The sequence below is a fragment of the Fundulus heteroclitus genome, chromosome 14 (genome assembly GCF_011125445.2).
Source record: "Fundulus heteroclitus isolate FHET01 chromosome 14, MU-UCD_Fhet_4.1, whole genome shotgun sequence".
Classification (NCBI taxonomy): domain Eukaryota; kingdom Metazoa; phylum Chordata; class Actinopteri; order Cyprinodontiformes; family Fundulidae; genus Fundulus; species Fundulus heteroclitus.
Window position 1 is genome coordinate 11,629,846 of NC_046374.1, and position 19,130 is coordinate 11,648,975.

Sequence of the window (19,130 nt, forward strand, 5' to 3'; positions counted from 1 at the left end):
ACAACTTGTCATCTACAGAGTAAATCCCATTTGGCAGGAAGTACATTTGACTCCTGCTTTAAAGTCTATTCTACATCGACTTTGACTCTGTACACATGAAAATGGTGATCATACGATAGGGGATCGACATTTTGCCACAAAGAATCCATAGATGACCATTGACTATGGTTAAGGTGTATTTTATTCGCCAAAATACTGCCTCTACATGCAGAACATCAGTGAAGAATACATTTCTGATGGCATACTTAACAGTTTTTCTTGTTACTTTAGACACATGTTGGAAAACATTAGAAAAAAATCACATTAGATTGTGATATCCTGCCAGGGCCCTCTGCAGTTTAACAGGTAAAGTTAAAAATGACTTTGCTATATTTTTTTTTACCATAAACACTTTTAAATTCACCCAGATAAGTCTATGCAGAAAACTCCCAGCAATATCTGAACCAATGTCTGCTGCTCAGAGTTTTAGCAACATTCAAAATGTTTTGACTGTTATGGGCGACCATTTTAAAATATTAATGTTTGCCCTCAAATCTCATGCACCATAATGAACGCAAAGGCCCATGCATTTCCACCAGTCTTAGTTAGATAATGGATAAAATAATGACTCTTGGGAGTTGGGAATGTCACCAAATACATTCTTTAATTTCCGTCAAACTCTTGCACTAATAAATCTAACATTTAGGTCAAAAAGACGTATACAGCCACTTTCATATAAAATGTGCCATATCCTTAGGATAATACATTGGTACATTCATAGTTGACATATGCTACATATTGTATTTTCTGGACTACAAATTTAACTTTTTTCATAATTTGGCTAATCCTACAATTTTAGTCTGTTGGGACTTGTAGATCAAATAAGGACCAAAGAGTAAACATTAGCCTCTATAGCCACAAGAGTGCTTTCCAGGCTTGTGAAAACTATTTGCTACTCCTGTTCCACTTAAAAATTATTCGCCAACACCACAACCAGACAATTTTGAGATTAAAATAAATTAGTGTAATGATGTATATGTTGTTACTTCACTGTAACCTTTTAAGGAAAAGTTAAATATATAATAAAAATTAAAATAATGATCATAACAATGTGTACTCCAACACTGATGAAAGTTTAAAACCATGAACATGCTTCAGTCATTTTTGATTGAAAAAAAAAATCAAACAATATGGTTAAAAATCTTATATGTAGAGGGGTGAAAAGGAGCAAAATCTTCCCTTAGCCAGATGTAAATACAGCAAATAATAAAACTGTAGGTCAGGCTAATGTAGTTTGTTTAATCTCTACATATCTACTATTGGTCTATAATAGGTAATACCCCCCCCCCCCACACACACACACACACTCCAAATCGGAAACTAAAGGTGATAATACAAAATAAGTATTCCAAATATTCCAGCAAACTATTGTGAGAAGCCCAGTGAAAGAAATCCAATGTGTTAGACCCAAGCCACACAGTGTAAAGGCAATTCCACAGAATATTAAAAATACATCAGAAATTTCTGAATGTGATTTCTGAATGCAATAAAAATCTACAGTGAAAAATTATCTGTCAGACAATGAGAAAAACAAGCTGTTATGTCTTTCTTAATGGTGCCTTTAAACTCTTAATATAGAAATATAGTTGGTTATTTTAATCAACTGAAGTTATAACAACACTAAATTAGCCCGGCACAGATTTCTACTCTCACCTGTCCTTTAAAGGGGGCAATTCTAAAAGGATGATTGGACCTAGAAATACATTTACACCAAACAACACCTGAGAAAGAGTAAAATATAACTACACACGGTTGGATTCAACAGAGAGGCTAAAATTAGAATGTAAACCTGCAAACCTGTAGTTGTCAAATTGTCTTGCTTCATCGACCACTTGGGAAAAGGGAACATTTCTAAATATGTAATTCTGTTAGATTAACTTTCATGTTATGAAAAACACTGTTCATGGAGTGCAGCAAAAAGTAGTTTATTGAAGCGTACTATGAGCATCCTAATTTCATGCTTAAAATGATCTGGTGTACTTGAAGTTTACTTTTTACAAACTATGTTTCATACACTTAATAGTGCAGTTAAGTATACTATATTGAAACGTATAAAGAGAACTCTAAGACTAAGTATATTAATACTAAGACTTAAGCTTATTTTTAACTATACTTAAGAAAATTAACTTCAAGTATATGAAAACAAAAAATGTTTTGGAAAAGGAATCACTTAGCAACAACAACTGTGCCATGAGTTTCCTTTTCATTGCATATTATCTGGTCAAAAAATGTTTTGTCTTTTATCTTAAGGCAGTAAAAGTAAAAACCAAGCGTTGAATATAAAACAAGACTACAATTAATCCCAGAATGCATCATCGCCTTCGTCCGTTCCTGCTTGGAAGCCTTTCCCCTGCTCAAGTTGACAACGTTCCTCCCTCTCTTTCCAGTGAGGGTAAAACCGTTTAGGAATCCGTTCTTAAAGCAAGATAACAATTTATTTAACGTACAGATGGACTAATTTCATTAATTAGTTTTGACGTTTGGCCATTTTTAAAAACCTGTATCAAAGAAGCGTTTTCATCCCCTTCCTGGCCGAGGGGGGGACAGTTTACGGTGTAACACCAGACCAGAGACCAAAGCCTTTTCGCATCTTTTAGCTAATTATTGGCTTCTAACAACAAACAGCCATAGGTTGTTTTTAAATAACTTGGCGTGAGTCCAATGAGTGGCAGAGAGCGCAGCGATGGGAGCAGCAAGCGGAGAGTGGCGTACATCTACAGCCCGGAGTACATCGAGACTTGCGACACTTTATCCAAAGTCCCAAACCGGGTGAGGCGGATGCATCCATGCCTTTAGCTTCTGTTCGGTTTACATTCACTGTGCAGCCTGTGGGCTCTAAACGGACGTTTCTCGTTGTTTTCTATGGCCAGGCGAGTATGGTCCACTCCCTGATAGAAGCTTACGGGCTGCTTCAGCACATGAGGTGAGTTTCTCACGTTCATTCCTGGACACTTTACAGGTAGACCTGGGCCCGTTTCAGAAAAAAAAAACAAAAAACGGCCGACCGACTCCGAGTAGAAAGCTGCTACGCTGAGCAGGTCTGCCTCACGCTGTCATACGTAGCGGTCTCGCTTTCAGAACAGGTGATATCAGGTAACCAGACTCAGCGTCCAATCAACCCGGAGTTAATGAGCGCGAGCACAGGAAAGAAAAAAAAAAGCCCTCATCAATGGAACGCAGATAACGCGATTCACCATGGCAACGGCAGGCGCGTTTCCCGCGAGTGGCGTTAGAAATGTTTAATGAAGGCATATTGGGAATATTACACCATAACTAACAAAAGGAAACAATGCTGTTGCTGCAGAAAAAGCGAGTTAGCGGCAGATAATTGCTGAAAAAGTTAACGCGCGGGTGGTATGAGTGTTATTTGACGGAGAATTAAAGCTGCATTCTCATGCTACGGTCGTTCAGCTGGAGGGGGGCGCATTGATTTCGTATCTAGGTGCAACCTGACAGCCATTAAAAAGACGTGTCAGTTTAACCTTGACCAACTGAAGCATTTATTTACTATAATCAACATTTGCAATAAATGGAGGGATGGTGTGTTATTGAAATAACTGATATGTTCATTTTTTTTTTAATTTTTTGCCAGATTTGGCTTCAAGCATCCTTCCAAAAAGGAGTTGACACTGATTTTCTTGTAACTGTATAATGTGTGCCAACCTCAATTTATATTAATCGTATAGGCTACATTAATATTTTAAGTTGAAGTAAAGGCGGCGTTATTTAACTGGGTAAAAATATATGAATGGAAAATTATAGCTGGAAGTCTCAAAACTTGATGCAGAATAAATTATTGCGTTAGTACCTTTATTGATCTTGACTATGGAACACCTTTAAACTCGTCTATAGCTGAGCGCATCTTGTCTTCTGTGACGTGAAAATCAGGTTGCAGCTGTCGACTTCGGGATGCTTGTTAATGTTTGGATAAAACTAGCATAAAAAAGGGGAAAGCTTTGTCGTTGCGCGATCTAACAAATAACAGCAGGGGTTTTAAAGCACTATTTGTCTGAGGGTCAGTGTTGGGTTATTGCCATGTGTATCCATGTCTTTATGACGGATACAGAGGGAGATTTACTTTTAAATGTGCATCAGTTCAAAGCCTCTGCTCTGAAAGGGTCAAAAGTAGACGAAGGGAACTCTGTTAAACCATTTAAATGTACTTCTTCATTTACTGAACTAATAAGCCAGATGGAGTCTGAAAGTAGAAGTGGGCCAGACCTGCGTGATTTTCCTAAATGCACGAAGGAGTTTTTGTTAAATGATTATTACACTCCTTGTTTTTCTTTGCACCTTGTCAAATGATCCCTTTTGTTTCCCCTGATATTAGCTGATGTGTGTTGGGCCTGTTTAGCACAGGCTCTCGCAGGCTGCAGTCTGCGCCCACAGCAGCTTCCGTTAGAATCCCGGTCGAGCGCTTTATGCCGTTTCCCCCGTTTTGTTCTCTTGTTTCCTGCAGCGTTGTGAAACCTCGAGCGGCCACCATGGAGGAGATGGCCATGTTCCACACCGACTCCTACCTGCAGCACCTGCACAAGATCAGCCAGGACGGAGACAACGACGACCCTCAGTCAGCCGACTTCGGCCTGGGTGGGGGAATAGAGCACACGAGAACTTTAAGTTATGTTTTATTCTTTACATGTCAAATCTTTTTTTTTTTTTTTTTTTTATGTAAGTCTGCTCTCAAGATAATTTCTTTGTCCATCTGAGAGATTCTGTAGTATTAGTTAGCGGTTAAAGGAGTGTTTGGAGATAACCATGTCTGTGGCCACCAGGGGGCAGCACACCCCTGACTTTAATTAACCAGTTTGTTGGTTTAAAACTGAGGATCCCTCTGAGGAGGTTTTCTCTTCTAACTTTAGGCTGATCCTGAGGGTTAACCCGCCTTGTTTTTTGTTTCCTCGTCTCATTCTCTGTCTTTATCTGTCGCTCTCACTCCTTTCCTCGCCTCTCGTCCTCCCTGCTGCCGCTTTGTCCGCTGCTCTTCCCACTGGAACTTCCTCCTTTTGTGTTCAGTGCGTTTCCCCCCCTGAGTTCATCCTTTCGATCAGCTGTAAAAGCACCTCTCCCTTTGGGTCGAGACGTCTCCCACTCGGCCGTCCCTCCCTGGCTGCTTTCAACGAACTGCATGGGATTGTTGTAGTTGCCATCAGTATATCCCTCAAGTGATAATTGGCTATGTTACTGTTTTATTATACACTACCAAAGTCTCTCTAGGCTCTTTTCTCTATCCCCCCCTCTTCCTAATCTGCCTGCTGGCCTCCTTCTACCTCCAGGCTACGATTGTCCCGTGGTGGAGGGCATATTTGACTACGCAGCAGCTGTAGGGGGCGCTACTCTGACAGCAGCCGAGTGTCTGCTGGACCAGAAATGTGAAGTGGCCATTAACTGGGCGGGAGGCTGGCACCATGCTAAAAAGTAAGCATCGCACTTCACATATGTAGTTGCTAACCCCAGTGTGCTCTCAGGTGTGTGTGTGTGTTTTTGTTTTGCGCTCTCTGTGGTAACGTAGTAAACGAGGTTTGGATGCAGATGGTCGGTTCTGGCAGAAAAGAGCGTGAGCAAAAATCTAAAGGGGCTGGAGAAAAGGGTTGATTCAATAACGATATAAATATTGATAGACGTATATCGATGATAGAAAAAAGGGTAAATAAAAAGTTCAATAGAATAAAAGTTTTCCTTATGCATTCTAGCCATGTAGGTTAATATTACATCAGTACATCCTCCCAACCAATCACAACACAGGCCCAGGAACGCTCCGTCAGATTAAATGACAAACGGGGGAACCCTATTTACTAACCAGACGACTCCTGAAGCCAGCTGGTTTCCCTGGATTGTAATTGGGACGAAGAGCAGTAGCAAGGCATGCCACGTGTCCAATGTATTTTTACTTTTGCTTGTCATAAAAATAATTAAAAACCATGTAACATTTGTCTTCCAGTCACAACTTAAACCAACCGAACACTCAAAATGTAGAAAAGCAATTTAGCTAGTTTTGCACACTGCTCACTCTGGAACCATATTAGCCATATATATATATATATTAAATATATATATATATATATATATATATATATATATATATATATATATATATATATATATATATATATATATATATATATATGTATATGTATATGTATGTGTGTATATATATATATATATATATATATATATATATATATATATATATATATATATATATATATATATATATATATATATATATTAGGGCTGGGCAAGTTAACGCGTTAATTTCGCGTTAACTCATTAGACTATTAACGGCGATATTTTCTTTAACGCGCATTAACGCATGTTGCTCACATGCTTTTATTTTGTGAAGGTCTGTTGCTGCGGTGTAGGGGTTTGAATCAGAACAGTAGGTGGCGATAATGCGCCAATAACCTCGCTGTCAGCCCAGCCTCAGATTCAAAGAGGAAGAAAGGTGCTGGCCGGAAAAAACACAGCTGACATGGCGGAAGGCGGTGTTTCCCGCAGGTACCGCGAGCGAGCTTAGGCGAGGCGAGGCGGTGAGTTGGCGGCCGGAACAAGTTTTGTGCGGAGCGGAGCGGGGGGGTCTGCATCGACGCCGTCGGTGAAGTCGCTTCTCGTTTCAAAGTATCCATGTATTTTTGCCTGTTTTCCCCCTGCCATTCACTATATGCACAACAACAAAAAACCGCGTGTCAACTTCAAATAAACGCAAGCATATCGAGTTAGCAAGCATTTCAGTTTAAAGTTCTTCCAGCATGGAATATGACAGAAACAAGTTAGTTGGAACCACTGCCAAGTTAAACTTTGGTATTGAACATAAAATGGTAATGCTGCTCCCTGCTGTTACCTCAGAAATTACCTGTTTTTGGTAGATTTTTCCCCCATAAAGAGAATTCCCTGTCAGTGGCAATAAGCTTTAATTTATTATTATTGCTATTTTTTGTTTTACATGTTTAAGTTGAGCTTTACACTAAATATGTGTTACTGATAAGTGCTACAAATGTTACAACACTTTTGTTCATATGGCAGCAGAACATTAAAATAAAAGTGCTCTTTACACTACTTTTGAATTCATTCTTGGAGTTTGTAAATACAATGCGATTAATCGCGATTAATCAGGGCGATTAATCGCGATTAAATATTTTAATCGTTGCCCAGCCCTAATATATATATATATATATATATATATATATATATATATATATATGACCAGAGAGCACGAGCTGAGTCGGGTGTTTCTGCAGAGAAATGCCCCACCGCACATTTCTACTGAGTCCCAACACTTCCAGCGTCTGCTTCTTTCTCTTCTGTGCGTGTTTCCCAGGGATGAGGCTTCGGGGTTCTGCTACATAAACGACGCCGTGCTGGGAATCCTCAAGCTGAGGGAGAAATACGAGCGAGTGCTCTACGTGGATGTGGACCTGCATCACGGAGACGGTACGGCCAGCGAACGCAGGAACGGAGAGCAGCTCTTCATCGTCCTTAAGACTGGGTTTTGTTCCTGTACATTTGCTGTTTCTAACTGCTAAAAGTGATTTTTTTATTTTAATAACCTGTGCGACAGGTGTGGAAGAGGCCTTCAGCTTCACGTCCAAGGTCATGACGGTTTCTCTGCACAAGTTTTCTCCTGGCTTCTTTCCCGGTCAGTGACTCAACCCAACATCTTCTCCAAGCTTCCTACGAACTTCAACAGTGTGGAATTTGCTTTCATTGTTTTCCAGTTCTGGAGAAGTGTGGAAAGAAGGAGTTTTAGTATGAAAGACTGTTTGTTTAATTTTCCTAGTTTTTTTTCTTCCTTTTTTTCCTTTTTTCCATTTTCTAAACACCTGATCATGTTTCCTAAAAGCAGGGGTTGCTATGTTGAAGTCAGACGCTTTATCTTTGTTGTGCAATTTCAACACATTGATTTTCACATTTTACCCATCAAGTTTTAGTTCTTAGTCACTAACTGGCCACTCAAACAATTAAAATATTGGCAATTTTACTACGTCTTAAGACTCTACACAGCTTTAAATTCTGATTAAACTGGATTTTTCAACTAAATCAGGTTAACGTTCCAAATATTGCAGGAAAACGGCTTCATTCAACAACATTTACAAACTGAGCTTTAAAGAAGCTGAATTTAGTGTGGGGTGCTGCAGCCCTTGCTTGATAACCCCACGTGTTATTGAACTTGAAGTAGAAGGAAGGTCAGGCCATGATTTTTGGAAACTACAGATTAGACCAGATCATCATTCGGCCAGTTTAAGGTACATTTGTTGAATATTGAGTCTGGAGTGTTTGAGATAAAAAAAAAAATGTGGATGAACCCTGATGCTCATGCGATCAGGTGTAAAAATGAGGGCGTCCATTTTTAGGTACTGGTGACCTCCGTGACACCGGGTTAGGCAAAGGCCGCTGGTACGCTGTGAACGTCCCGCTGGAGGACGGCATCCAGGACGACAGATACTTCCAGGTCTTTACCAGGTAAATAAAATCCCTCGCAGACACAGGAAGAGAGGAGAAGCTTAGTTTTCTTTTTGTTTTCATGGTCGCTTTGAGACCTGGCAGGGTGTTGTTGCTTGTCATAGGTGTGTTCAGCACTAAGTCTGATGTTTCCAGATTCTGAACGATTCACTCTTTGCATGTGACCAAACATCTGTCTGTGACTCAGGCTAATTAGGCTAACCCATCGTTAGCGGAGTCCAGCCTGTGATCTGCAGAACAGCACATTCTGAACAGCTTAAAGGGGACATATCAGGATTTTAGGTTCTTCCTTTTCACATTGAAATCATTCATTTGTGGTCTATATAAAGTGAAACTGCATTGCTTTGGTCTGAATTCCTCATCGTTGTTGCCCCACAGCCCCTGTTTTAGCTCTTGTTCTAAGGTCCGCCTTAGAACAACTCGTTTTGATGCTGTCTCTTTAAATCTAAATGAATTGCTCCACTCCACCCTGTTCGGCCATCTTTGTAGTATGCTGGGGGACGGTGTAACGAACAACTGAACATTTTCACGTATCCGCCTGGAGCTTCAGCATCTTTCAGCTTTCAGAAATAAAAATGACGATTCTCAAAATTGGCAAGCCGGAGGTCCATGACCTTATTTAGCAGCTCCGCAGCAAATACTGTGATGATCATAATAGAGAACAAAGAAAACTGAAAGGCTTGAACAATGTGACCCAAAAAGAATATAAAGATATCTATGCAACACCTGGAGAGACTGGATTCAACATTTCTGCTCTCCTAGAGACTCCAAGAAGACAACAAAATGAATTTAGGAGCTAAAAAAAGTGGATTTTGCATGATATGTCCCCTTTAAAAGCTTGAAAATTCTCCCTCATTACCTTTGAAATGAGAAGGAAATTTGGATGAAGAGCGAAACGTTTTCAGCTACAAGAACTGAAGTCCAGTTGTTCTGTTCTTTAACTTTTTTTTTGGACGTTTGTAAAAAGCTTTAAACTAAATGAATCTTTCATTTCAGTAGCACCAGTGATTTTGGTCGAAACAGCTATTTCTTATCCTGGGATTTTTCTTTCTCTGGTGGATAAATGTACACAAATTGGAGGCTGGATTTTAAAAGTGTAAATTTGATTTAATTTAATGCTTTTTCTAAGCTCTATAAATGGAGAAGACAATAATGGTGCATATAGCAATAGTGCTCTGTATTGATCAAGATCACTTTAAATGCTTACAGGAAACGGTGTCTCCTTTAATCGGAGAGAATATAAAGAAATTAGGAGTGGTTACAAATTTATAGTACTGCACAGAACTGTCTCACACCTCTAATATACGGATGCACCAGTATATTATACTGGTATATAATATACTGGTACATCCATCCGCAGATATTTGACTTCACCTTATAAAAAAACACCTTACCATGTTTCTTACCAAAGTTATTTCTATTTACTAAATGCCATTTTAAATTTTTCTTCAAATTCTTAAGGTTGCCATCTATTTCTGTAGTATTTAGTGGAATATCGTCCCTTTCCTCCTGACTAGATCAGGTGTAACCGAGTCAGGATTGGATACAGCTTTACATCTTTTCAGCTCAGGCCACAAAATTAAACATGACTGAGGTCAGAGCTTTGTCAAGGCCGCATGTAGTTAAGCCACTTTCTACCTAGTCATGTGATATGCTATACTGTCCATTTGGAAAAGACTCGTTTGCACCCAGGCAGTAACTTCCTGGGTGATGAATACTGTATTTCCACGTATGGTTCTCTCATGGTGCATATGAGGTGTTAAAAGGCATCCACAAACGTAGTGAAATATCTTTTCAGAGCCGTAGAAAGCCGGGGCATCATCATCTGGGCTTTACTAAATAGTTTCAAGGCATGGCATCTTAGAGGATATAAACCTCTGACAAAAGCATCGTTGAGATCTTGTTATTCAGGCATTTAGCAAATAGAAATACAATTGATGGTAGTAACTGATATGAAACAGGAAATGAATGTGTTTAGTAACTTCTGGCAACCGTTAAATGCTTGAGTCGTGAAAGTGTAAATAATTGGGTTATTTGATCCTCAACTCAGGCCCATGCCACCATAGAAGGTAGCTGGAACGCTTTATCGGCATTGTCCCTCTTCTGGTGTCCTGTATTGTGCTAAAAAAAAAAAATTTGATATGTAAGCACATGTGTATTGAGAATATTGGAAGGGGCATTGGCTGAGTTGCATGATGGGAGATGTCCTGTGCCACCTTGCTCCACAGCGTGATGCAGGAGGTGCGCTCGCAGTTCAACCCGGAGGCCGTGCTGATGCAGCTGGGCGCCGACACCATGGCGGGCGACCCCATGTGCTCCTTCAACATGACCCCGGTGGGGGTGGCCCAGTGTCTGCAGCACGTCCTGCAGTGGCAGCTACCTGCGCTGCTGCTGGGAGGAGGTACCCTCTCTCTCTTTGTGTGTGTGCTTCTTATTGTGGCCGACGATGTGTGCTGGACGTTCCTCGAGATTTTTGATTTCAACAAAAAAAGATCCTGACTGCGGAGCGTATTGTTTGTGTGCGTTTGAATTTCCCTCACACAGGGCTCACACACGGCGCCCTGTTTCAGACTCCTCGGCCCTTCGGCCAGATGATAGCGACTAATTATCTGACACAATGAAGCCATTTTACTCCACTACAATCCGACCTCTCTTCCTCTCTCCCCCTCTCTCCCTCCTTGTCCTACATACTTTCTCCCTGCGCTGTATCCTCCTCTCCCTCTGGCTTCTTGTCATCCTCCCGGTTTTTACTCCAGTCCGCCCTCTCCATCGCCGCTCTTTCTTTGTCGTTTGAGCGCGAAAAGAGAGGTCGTCGGTTCGGGGAGTGAAACATAATGTCCGGGTTAGGCCGTCCACACATGAGCAAAGACAAATCCTTTTTCCTTTGACTTCATCCATTGTTGAAGCCGTTTGCCTCCCTCTGTGTTTCCAGGAGGGTACAACATGGCGAACACGGCCCGCTGTTGGACGTTCCTGACAGCGTCGGTCCTGGGAAAGACGCTGTCCTCCGAGATACCCGACCACGAGGTACGACGACGCGCCCGGACCCCCCGGAGTCTGTCGCCTGCCGCCGCAGTTACTCACATTAACATATTCCCACACCAGCACAAACGTTCTCATTCATTGTACCCGCTCTCTCTCTCACACACACACACACACTTGTTATAAAGTGTCCTGCTGAGTCACTGGTCTAATCAAAGATGGCTGTTACTCAATAAAGGGGTTTGTGTCCAGGTGAGTCAGACGACCGGGGGGGTGGGGGGTGCTGACAGCTCCTCTCCGCCTGCCACGTTCACCACAGCCTCCTCTGAAGGCGGAAAGGTCAGCTTAGGGGCCGACCAACAGGCCGCCGGTGGCGTTTTGGAGGAGAAAGCCGCGGTCTGATTTGCAATAATTAGCCAAAAATAAAAAAAAAGGTTACTGATGGTATGGCTGGAAACATTAGGTCGGTCACAATTAAAAGGTCTTACTTGGACGAAGTAAGACCTTTTCAGACGACGCGTCTGAAATGGCGGTGATCGCAGAATCCTGAGAATAATTAAGGGAAAGAAAGGGAGAAATGGTGGCTCTCAAAAATCCTAGCAGCCTTTGTTTAATCATTTTTATCTTTTCATTTAAACACCAAGTAGTTATTTGAGAAATAAAATGGAAAAAGGCAAAAAAGCGCCCCCCTGCCCCCTCCCCAACAAACAAACTAAACTAAAGAAAAACAAACAGCTAACTTTACTTAGAGCAGCGTTTGAGTCAGTTTCATTCTCCTCGAGTTCACGCCTCCCATCAGGTGTGGTGAGTCTTTTTAATTTTCATCTCTGACATTTGCTCCTAAAGCCACGGTTGCCAGAGATTGTCTAAGGGATCGAGATGAACTCGTTGTGCCGACGTGTCAGTGGGGAGAAAGTGGATCTTTGCTTGTCTAAATGAGACTCTCCTCTCGCACACGTAAAGATTGTGCGTCAGATTAGGCTCTGGTCGCTGTGCTGGCAACAACACTGACTGTTTTGTAGCAGTGAAACCTGGTTTCCTTATCTCTGAGTATACTCATGAGATCATCGATCCTCCCTTCGTTATGCACACAATTGTGCTAAAAGTGGGAAGATCTGAAACCATCAGACCATCAGGCTCTTAGGGATTTTAGGACACTTTTTCTAATTATCTTTACTAAAATTACGGAGGTCTACACAACTCTTACTTCACAGTTTCTTCACATTGTGCCTGAAGAAATGCTCTTTATTTTACTTTTAGCCCTTGGTTATCATTATGGGCATTTTAGTTCATTTGGTCAATATTTTCCTACTTTTGTGCTTTATTAGTGCACTTGGCAAAATTTTCTGTATGGTTCTGCTCTGACTAATTTAGCACTTTTGATTTTAATTTACTTAGCAGATCACTAGATTTCTTTAAGACATTGTTTTAGTCTCTCAATCCGTTAAGGTGGAAAATGCCCACCTCTAAAAAGTGCCATTAAAAACAAGACAGATTCATGTTTTTGAAGTTAAACCCATATCAAAACTAATAAATATTGAAAAGGTATCAGTTTTTAACCCTGGTATGCAAATGCTTTTTAAAAAAATCCCCCATTCTTTTAACATTTGTCCTGTGGAAAATATTCTGTTTTAAAACCTGATAATTACATAATAATTAATAGACCTAAGTTGATGAAAATATTCACTCTAAAACCTGAGAAAAATATTAATCTGTGCTGTTTTAGAGCAGTTTTTGGAAGTGAAAAACTTTGTTCTTTGTTACTCAAGAGGATAATACATTTAAAATCAACACAATGAGGCATCAGAATTAATATTTTAACTAATCTTTTCCACATTCAAGGCTTGATTTAAAACACAAAACCTCCCAGTGTCTGGAAAATAACTCAATTTATCAGCGATATCAAGCATTCAAACTAGCATTTCGTTTAGACGTTTTGAGGTTGTTTTTCCAGATGTATTCAGAGGAGAATATTAATCTAAAGTTTTAAAGCACTTGTTTTTGGAAGTGGTCAAAGGGTAGCAAACAAACTGACGTCTGAGGGTCGGACATTCGCTGTTCAGTTCAGGTGTTGATTTTCTTTCATTTCACTCTAATGGAGGCTGATGGGTCACCCCTGACCTCGTGGGCTGTAATCGGGCTTCGGATAGTTGAGTTTCTTTTTTTTTTTTTCTGTTTTGGTTCGGTTGATGCTGAACAATAAGTGATCCTTGTAGGAACCCCCCCGACCACAGGATGTGCCATTTGACACGGTCATTTAGGGAATGAGAGCAGATCACAGCGTCCATCGGGGTTAAAGGACTCGGCGGCAGCTGGGACGCATTATTCAGCGCGGCACATTTCCAGCGGGAGGATCAAACCTATTTGCTGAGTCAAATCCAGCTGTTAGTCTCTGTTTTTGACAGCGGTCTGAACGTTTTTTTTTTTTTCTGCTTTGTGTTTTCGTGTCTTCGGGAAAGGTGCTGATGATTTAAGCAAGACGAACCGCCATTGCGTCGGTAGTCCTGCACAAGGGCTCCTGAGAGGAAGGAGCCCGTTGCCACGCCGGCGACATAAAGTGCATCAGCCGAGACCGTCAGGTTTAATTTGCCGTTAAAGATGTTTGTATAGAAAGAGTTTTCAAATCGATCCGCCTTCCCCTCGAGTGGGAATCAGTAGCTGCGTCTGTCTCTGCTGCTCCTCACATGGACAAAGAGGCTCTTTTTTCCCAGCAGCTGATTTTTGGACCTCATCTTGGTCAAATGTAATGAATCGCTGGGAGCGCCTGTGCGTGCGTGTGTGTGTGTGTGTGTGTGTGTGTGTGTGTGTAATCGGACCAGGATGAAGGTAGCTCTTGTTTCTCCTCGTCGGCGTTCAATGGTCCTAAATAGCCTTTGACCTCATTAAGGAGCGCTCTTGGAAAACAAAGCAACTATCAGTGCAGACAGCTGCTGTGGAAGAAGTACGGGGCGGGGGGGGGGGGGCATTTTAGTTTAAAACTGCAGTGTTTGTCTTGTTTGTCAGAGTACAGATGTTGATGTTTCATTAAAGGGGTTTTTGTGATGGTGTTGCTGCTCCCTAACCCGACACATGAGTGTGTGTGTGTATGTGCGTGTGTGTTTTGTGGCTCGGCCTGTGCCCGATAAGAGGGGCATTTATCCATGATGACCAAGCAAAGCTGAAGTCCCAGCGACATGGGGGGAACAAAAACTACCTTTGTACCCCTTGGCTCTACTGTAGAGCACATGAATACGCACATTCATTACTGTCGGATAATGCCCCGGCCTGTTTTATAGCGTTTTTCACGCGCTTCATTGTATGATAAGTTTGGCCCCGGTTGTGAGGAAGCAACTGTTAGCCGAATAGGAAACTGCTGAAAGTGCGTTCTTATCGAAGAGAGAGCTCCAGTATAGAGGCAAAATAAAAGGTCCGCTACGTTTGTGTGGATGGATTACGAACTCTTGGCCTCGGAGTGCCCAAACCTGATGAACCTTTACGCATTTTAACATTGTGACAACACAATGTGATTTACTTTGTTGGGATGAAATGTAAAAAAAGAAATAGGTAATAGTAATAATAATAGTAATATCATCTTTATTGTCATTGAAACATACATTGAAACATACATTACAACAAAATGTGTTCTCTGCTTTTTTTTCTTTTTTTTTTTTTTCTCTGCTTTTAACCCATAACCCTTTGGGAGCAGTGGGCTGGCATGTGCGGCGCCCGAGAAGCGTTCTGGGGTTAAGGGTCTTGCTCAGGGACCCAGAGTGCAGGCGCTGGGGATTGAACCGGGTACTTGCATCCTTCTCTGAGTGCAAACGTGCTGCTTTAACCACTAGGCCAACACTCCCCATTTCTCTGCTTTTAACCCATCCCCGTTGAACCTGAGTCCCTGCGCAAATAAAAAAAATCTGCACAAGTAAACATGTAATTCTGAAGTGGAGGAAAAATCAAATGTGATTTTAAAAATTGTCTACAAATTGAAATGTGAGAACTGCGGTGTGGATATGTATTTATTCCCTTTGGAACTGATACCCCTAAATAAAATCCAGTGCAACCAATTTGCCTTCAGAGGTCACTTGGTTCATAAACGGAGTCCTCTTGTGTGTAACTTAGCCTTCGTGGAGAACTTTAGTGAACAGAAAGCATCATGGAGACCAAAGACCGCAGCAGTCAGGTCAGGGTTGAAGTAGTGGGGAAGTTTAAAGCAGGTTTTGTTTTAAGCAACATCCCAAGCTCTGACCATCGCAGCCCATCATCTAAAAATGAAAAAATGTCATATATGCCAAGACGTGGCCGTGCACCTGACGGACCGGTCAGGAAAAGAGCGCGCTTTCAGAGAAGCAGCCATAGAGGTCCATGGTAACTTTGGAGTAGCTGTAGAGATCCACAGCTCAGGTGGAAGAATCATTCTACAAAGCTATATATATATATATATATATATATATATATATATATATATATATATATATATATATATATATATATATATATATATATATATATATATATATATCTGAGGGCAATCCTGGAAGAAAAGTGGTTAGAGGCCAGGAAACAATCGAGCCGGGGTCGAAGGTTCCCCTTCCGGCTGGACAACGATCTTAAACACGCAGCCAGAGCCGGGCTGGAGTGGCTCTTTTTTTTTTGTTTTTCGTTTTTCTGTGAGATGTAACTGAAAATGCACAAACATTTACCTTATCTAAAAAAAAAAAAAAAAAAAAATAGAAAGTTTTTATCTAATTGACAGCAGCATTTCCCAGGAAAAAGGGTGTTTCGATTGTGGAAATGCCGCACGATAAACCCTAAAAAACAAGAGAGAAATAACAGACATCAGTCAAAGCGAGCCAGTCACATCAACAATGGGGCTGTAACAGTCATCGATTATCAGGCTAAATATTACAGCGCAGATAACCCACACAATGGCTGCATGTGATATGCCTAGGTATCAAACTGAAGCAGAAGTAAACGTGGCGCTGGTCGCTTGAAGCAGGAGGCAAGCCGGCGGGCCCATCATCTAAACCGATTATATCAGCGTGAGAGGTAAAGGTCGACGGTTCAGCGCTGGCTAAGAATAACTGCGCATGTCAGAGGTTTTGGCCGGGTTTCGCCTGAGAAAAGACGGGACTATAGGAGCTATACAGTCATATTCAACAAATTAGAACAGGTTCCAATGAGGCTCAATTGTCAGATTAATAGTGACAAACCTTTAAGCCATTATTAAAGATACTTTTTATTTAGTCCACATTTCTGTTAAAAATGTGTTTTTTAATCAGTTCAATGTAATTTTGGAACCCTGAATGTGTTGTCATTATATGTAAGCAAAACAATCATCGTTATTACTAGAAATAAGGGCTTTAAAACATCCGTCTGTGAGTAATTGATCTATATAATGTGTTTAGTTAACTAAGTTACTGAAACAAAGTGACTTTTTGGTAATATTCTAATTTACTGAATATGACTGCAGTAGAAAACGAGAACCTAGTTTTCCCCTAAAAGCGTATCGGAAACGAGACTTGATCGAGCCGCAGCTGATTCTACAACGTAGACGTTTCTGTGATTCTCAAAAACAATAAATCACCTTAAGCTCGCCGTCGTTCACGTTAACGGAAGATTTCCAGTTCCTGTCTTTATTTGTCTTCATTTTCAACTTGTGGATGGAAATCTATGCGAACTTGTTGAAAAGGCGGTATGTTCAGCTCGGTAAGCCCATCAGCTGTGTGTTTTACATGGTGCCCCTTGTGAACAACAATTGTGTTTAATTATGTAACCAAACTGGGCTCTCGTTTCATTTTTGTGGAAGGTGGAGAGATTGCGGTCAGCTTTTGAAACATTTCCTAAAATCCTTTTGCTTTATTCATTTTAGAGTCACCTTGATCTAATTTTGTGCTCTGTTTACGGTAATTTGATCAAGTAAATAAGAATAAGAAGGCAGCCTCGCTTGTATGGACGCATCTCTAAGCTCATATGTTTGGGGTTACCTCTTGTTGACAGAAGGAGGTGTCTTGATGTGCACTTTGAACGCAACCATCAAAAATATAAGGCTTCTGCCGACCTGTGCCTTCACTTTGGGACGTGGGTGCGCTCCTTGGAAGTTCTCCATTTGACTGGACGGTCCGTACATTAGTGAAAAATGTTTCCCCAGCATGCGACGAACACATTGTCGCGGTCAACTGGACAGATGAATCAGAAACTATGGCGCGGATATCAGTGATATCTGCCCCTTTAATCTGGATAGTTGGGGTCTAGTTGGTGGCATTGTACTATAAACGACATAATTGTCCTGGTACTAGAAACCAAAAGTCTTGAATATTTCCCTAACTTCTTTGCCATCAGATGTGTAAGATTAACTTTAGCTTGATGAATATCTGCAAAGTTTCAGAGTTCTTGCCGGAAAAACAAAACAACTGGAGGTCTAAGAGGAAATAAAGTCCAAGCATTTCTGGCTCAAAAACTGAATATTTTATCATGAAAGCAATCAGACGGCAAAGCAAAAATCTGATCCAAATAAGCATCTTTTATCTGCAACGGGTCTCCGCCAAATGGTTTGATAAACACATGTTCTCCCATATTTCACAGACTTCTTGGATCAACGAACTGTTGTTCTGATAGCAGTGGGCTAAGCTAAGCCCCTCCCACGGCGTGCTGGTCAGATGCGCCGACTCGGCACTTTCCAGCCTGATGTAACGGGACTTTTCGCTGCGGACAGTAAACATGAACTGAGGTCGTCTTCTGTTCATGGCATTTTGCACTTCAACATATTATTCAGTGTCGTTATTAGTGTTGTTTTCTATGTAATCAACAGACTACCAGCACCATGATGTTGCTGGGCAGTTTTGAGCCCATGGATAATGTGCATATTGCCTTAAACTAAAGGAAACATTTTTTTTTTTAAGTCTACCATTTTTTTTTTTTTTTAGTATGACCTACAGTTGGTATTCCCAATACAGGGAAGCAAATATCCCTGCCAATTAAAGAGTTTCATTATTGTCCTTCTGGGGAAATATTTGCCGCATGTCCGGCACAATCTGGAATTGGCCAGCAGCTTGCCTGAATTCCCCTCGTTTCTGGTGAGGGCAGCGGGAGCAATCGGGAATGTTGGTCCGTCTCAGAGCCACACAGGAAGGGAGGACGTCTCTGGCCCCCAGATTGGCAGCGGGGAGGCGTTCGGACTCTTCACTTCCTACTTCCTCGTTTCCTGTCTGCGACCACTTCCTGCCCCGCCCCTTCGCTGCCGTCAGGGACACGCGGGCTCCCGGAGCCACGGACTCAATCGCAGGAAACATCAGCAGCCGCTGGCGTTGGTGCGTGTGTGTGTGTGTGTGTGAGCGACCCGTGTCGAGAATGCTGAATTACAGAAATAATCGGACAGCTTCAGAGAGCCAGGACTTTTATTACTGTTTTTTTTTTTATGTTGTTTTATGTGTAGTGTTTGTGTTTCAAGTTCATGGGCAGACTCACTTAGAAAGGACTGGAGAGCGTTTTATTTTCCTGCCACGCGAGATGCTTTTCTAAGCCTCCTAGCTTCGTAATCCCAATACTTTAAGCTTAAGTTTTCTTTTTGGTTTGTAGAAATCCTCTTAGCCATAACTGAGACTCACCTTGGGCGAGCGAGTCGGTCCACCTCACTCACACTGCCAGCAGCATCGAGGAGATGACGATTTGAA

The 19,130-nt window shown here is 41.4% G+C and overlaps 1 protein-coding gene across 1 annotated transcript in view; it reads left to right on the top strand.

The window, feature by feature from the left end:
- Window positions 1–2,605: 2,605 nt before the first annotated feature.
- Window positions 2,606–19,130, top strand: part of hdac8 (histone deacetylase 8) — a 41,955-nt gene continuing 25,430 nt past the window's right edge. Inside the window, exons 1-9 of the mRNA XM_012874992.3 lie at window positions 2,606–2,808; window positions 2,910–2,962; window positions 4,499–4,629; window positions 5,316–5,457; window positions 7,358–7,470; window positions 7,598–7,675; window positions 8,391–8,499; window positions 10,728–10,900; window positions 11,432–11,526. Coding sequence (XP_012730446.3) covers window positions 2,701–2,808; window positions 2,910–2,962; window positions 4,499–4,629; window positions 5,316–5,457; window positions 7,358–7,470; window positions 7,598–7,675; window positions 8,391–8,499; window positions 10,728–10,900; window positions 11,432–11,526 — 1,002 coding nt within the window. The 5' untranslated portion in view covers window positions 2,606–2,700. The remainder of the gene's footprint in view (window positions 2,809–2,909; window positions 2,963–4,498; window positions 4,630–5,315; window positions 5,458–7,357; window positions 7,471–7,597; window positions 7,676–8,390; window positions 8,500–10,727; window positions 10,901–11,431; window positions 11,527–19,130) is intronic.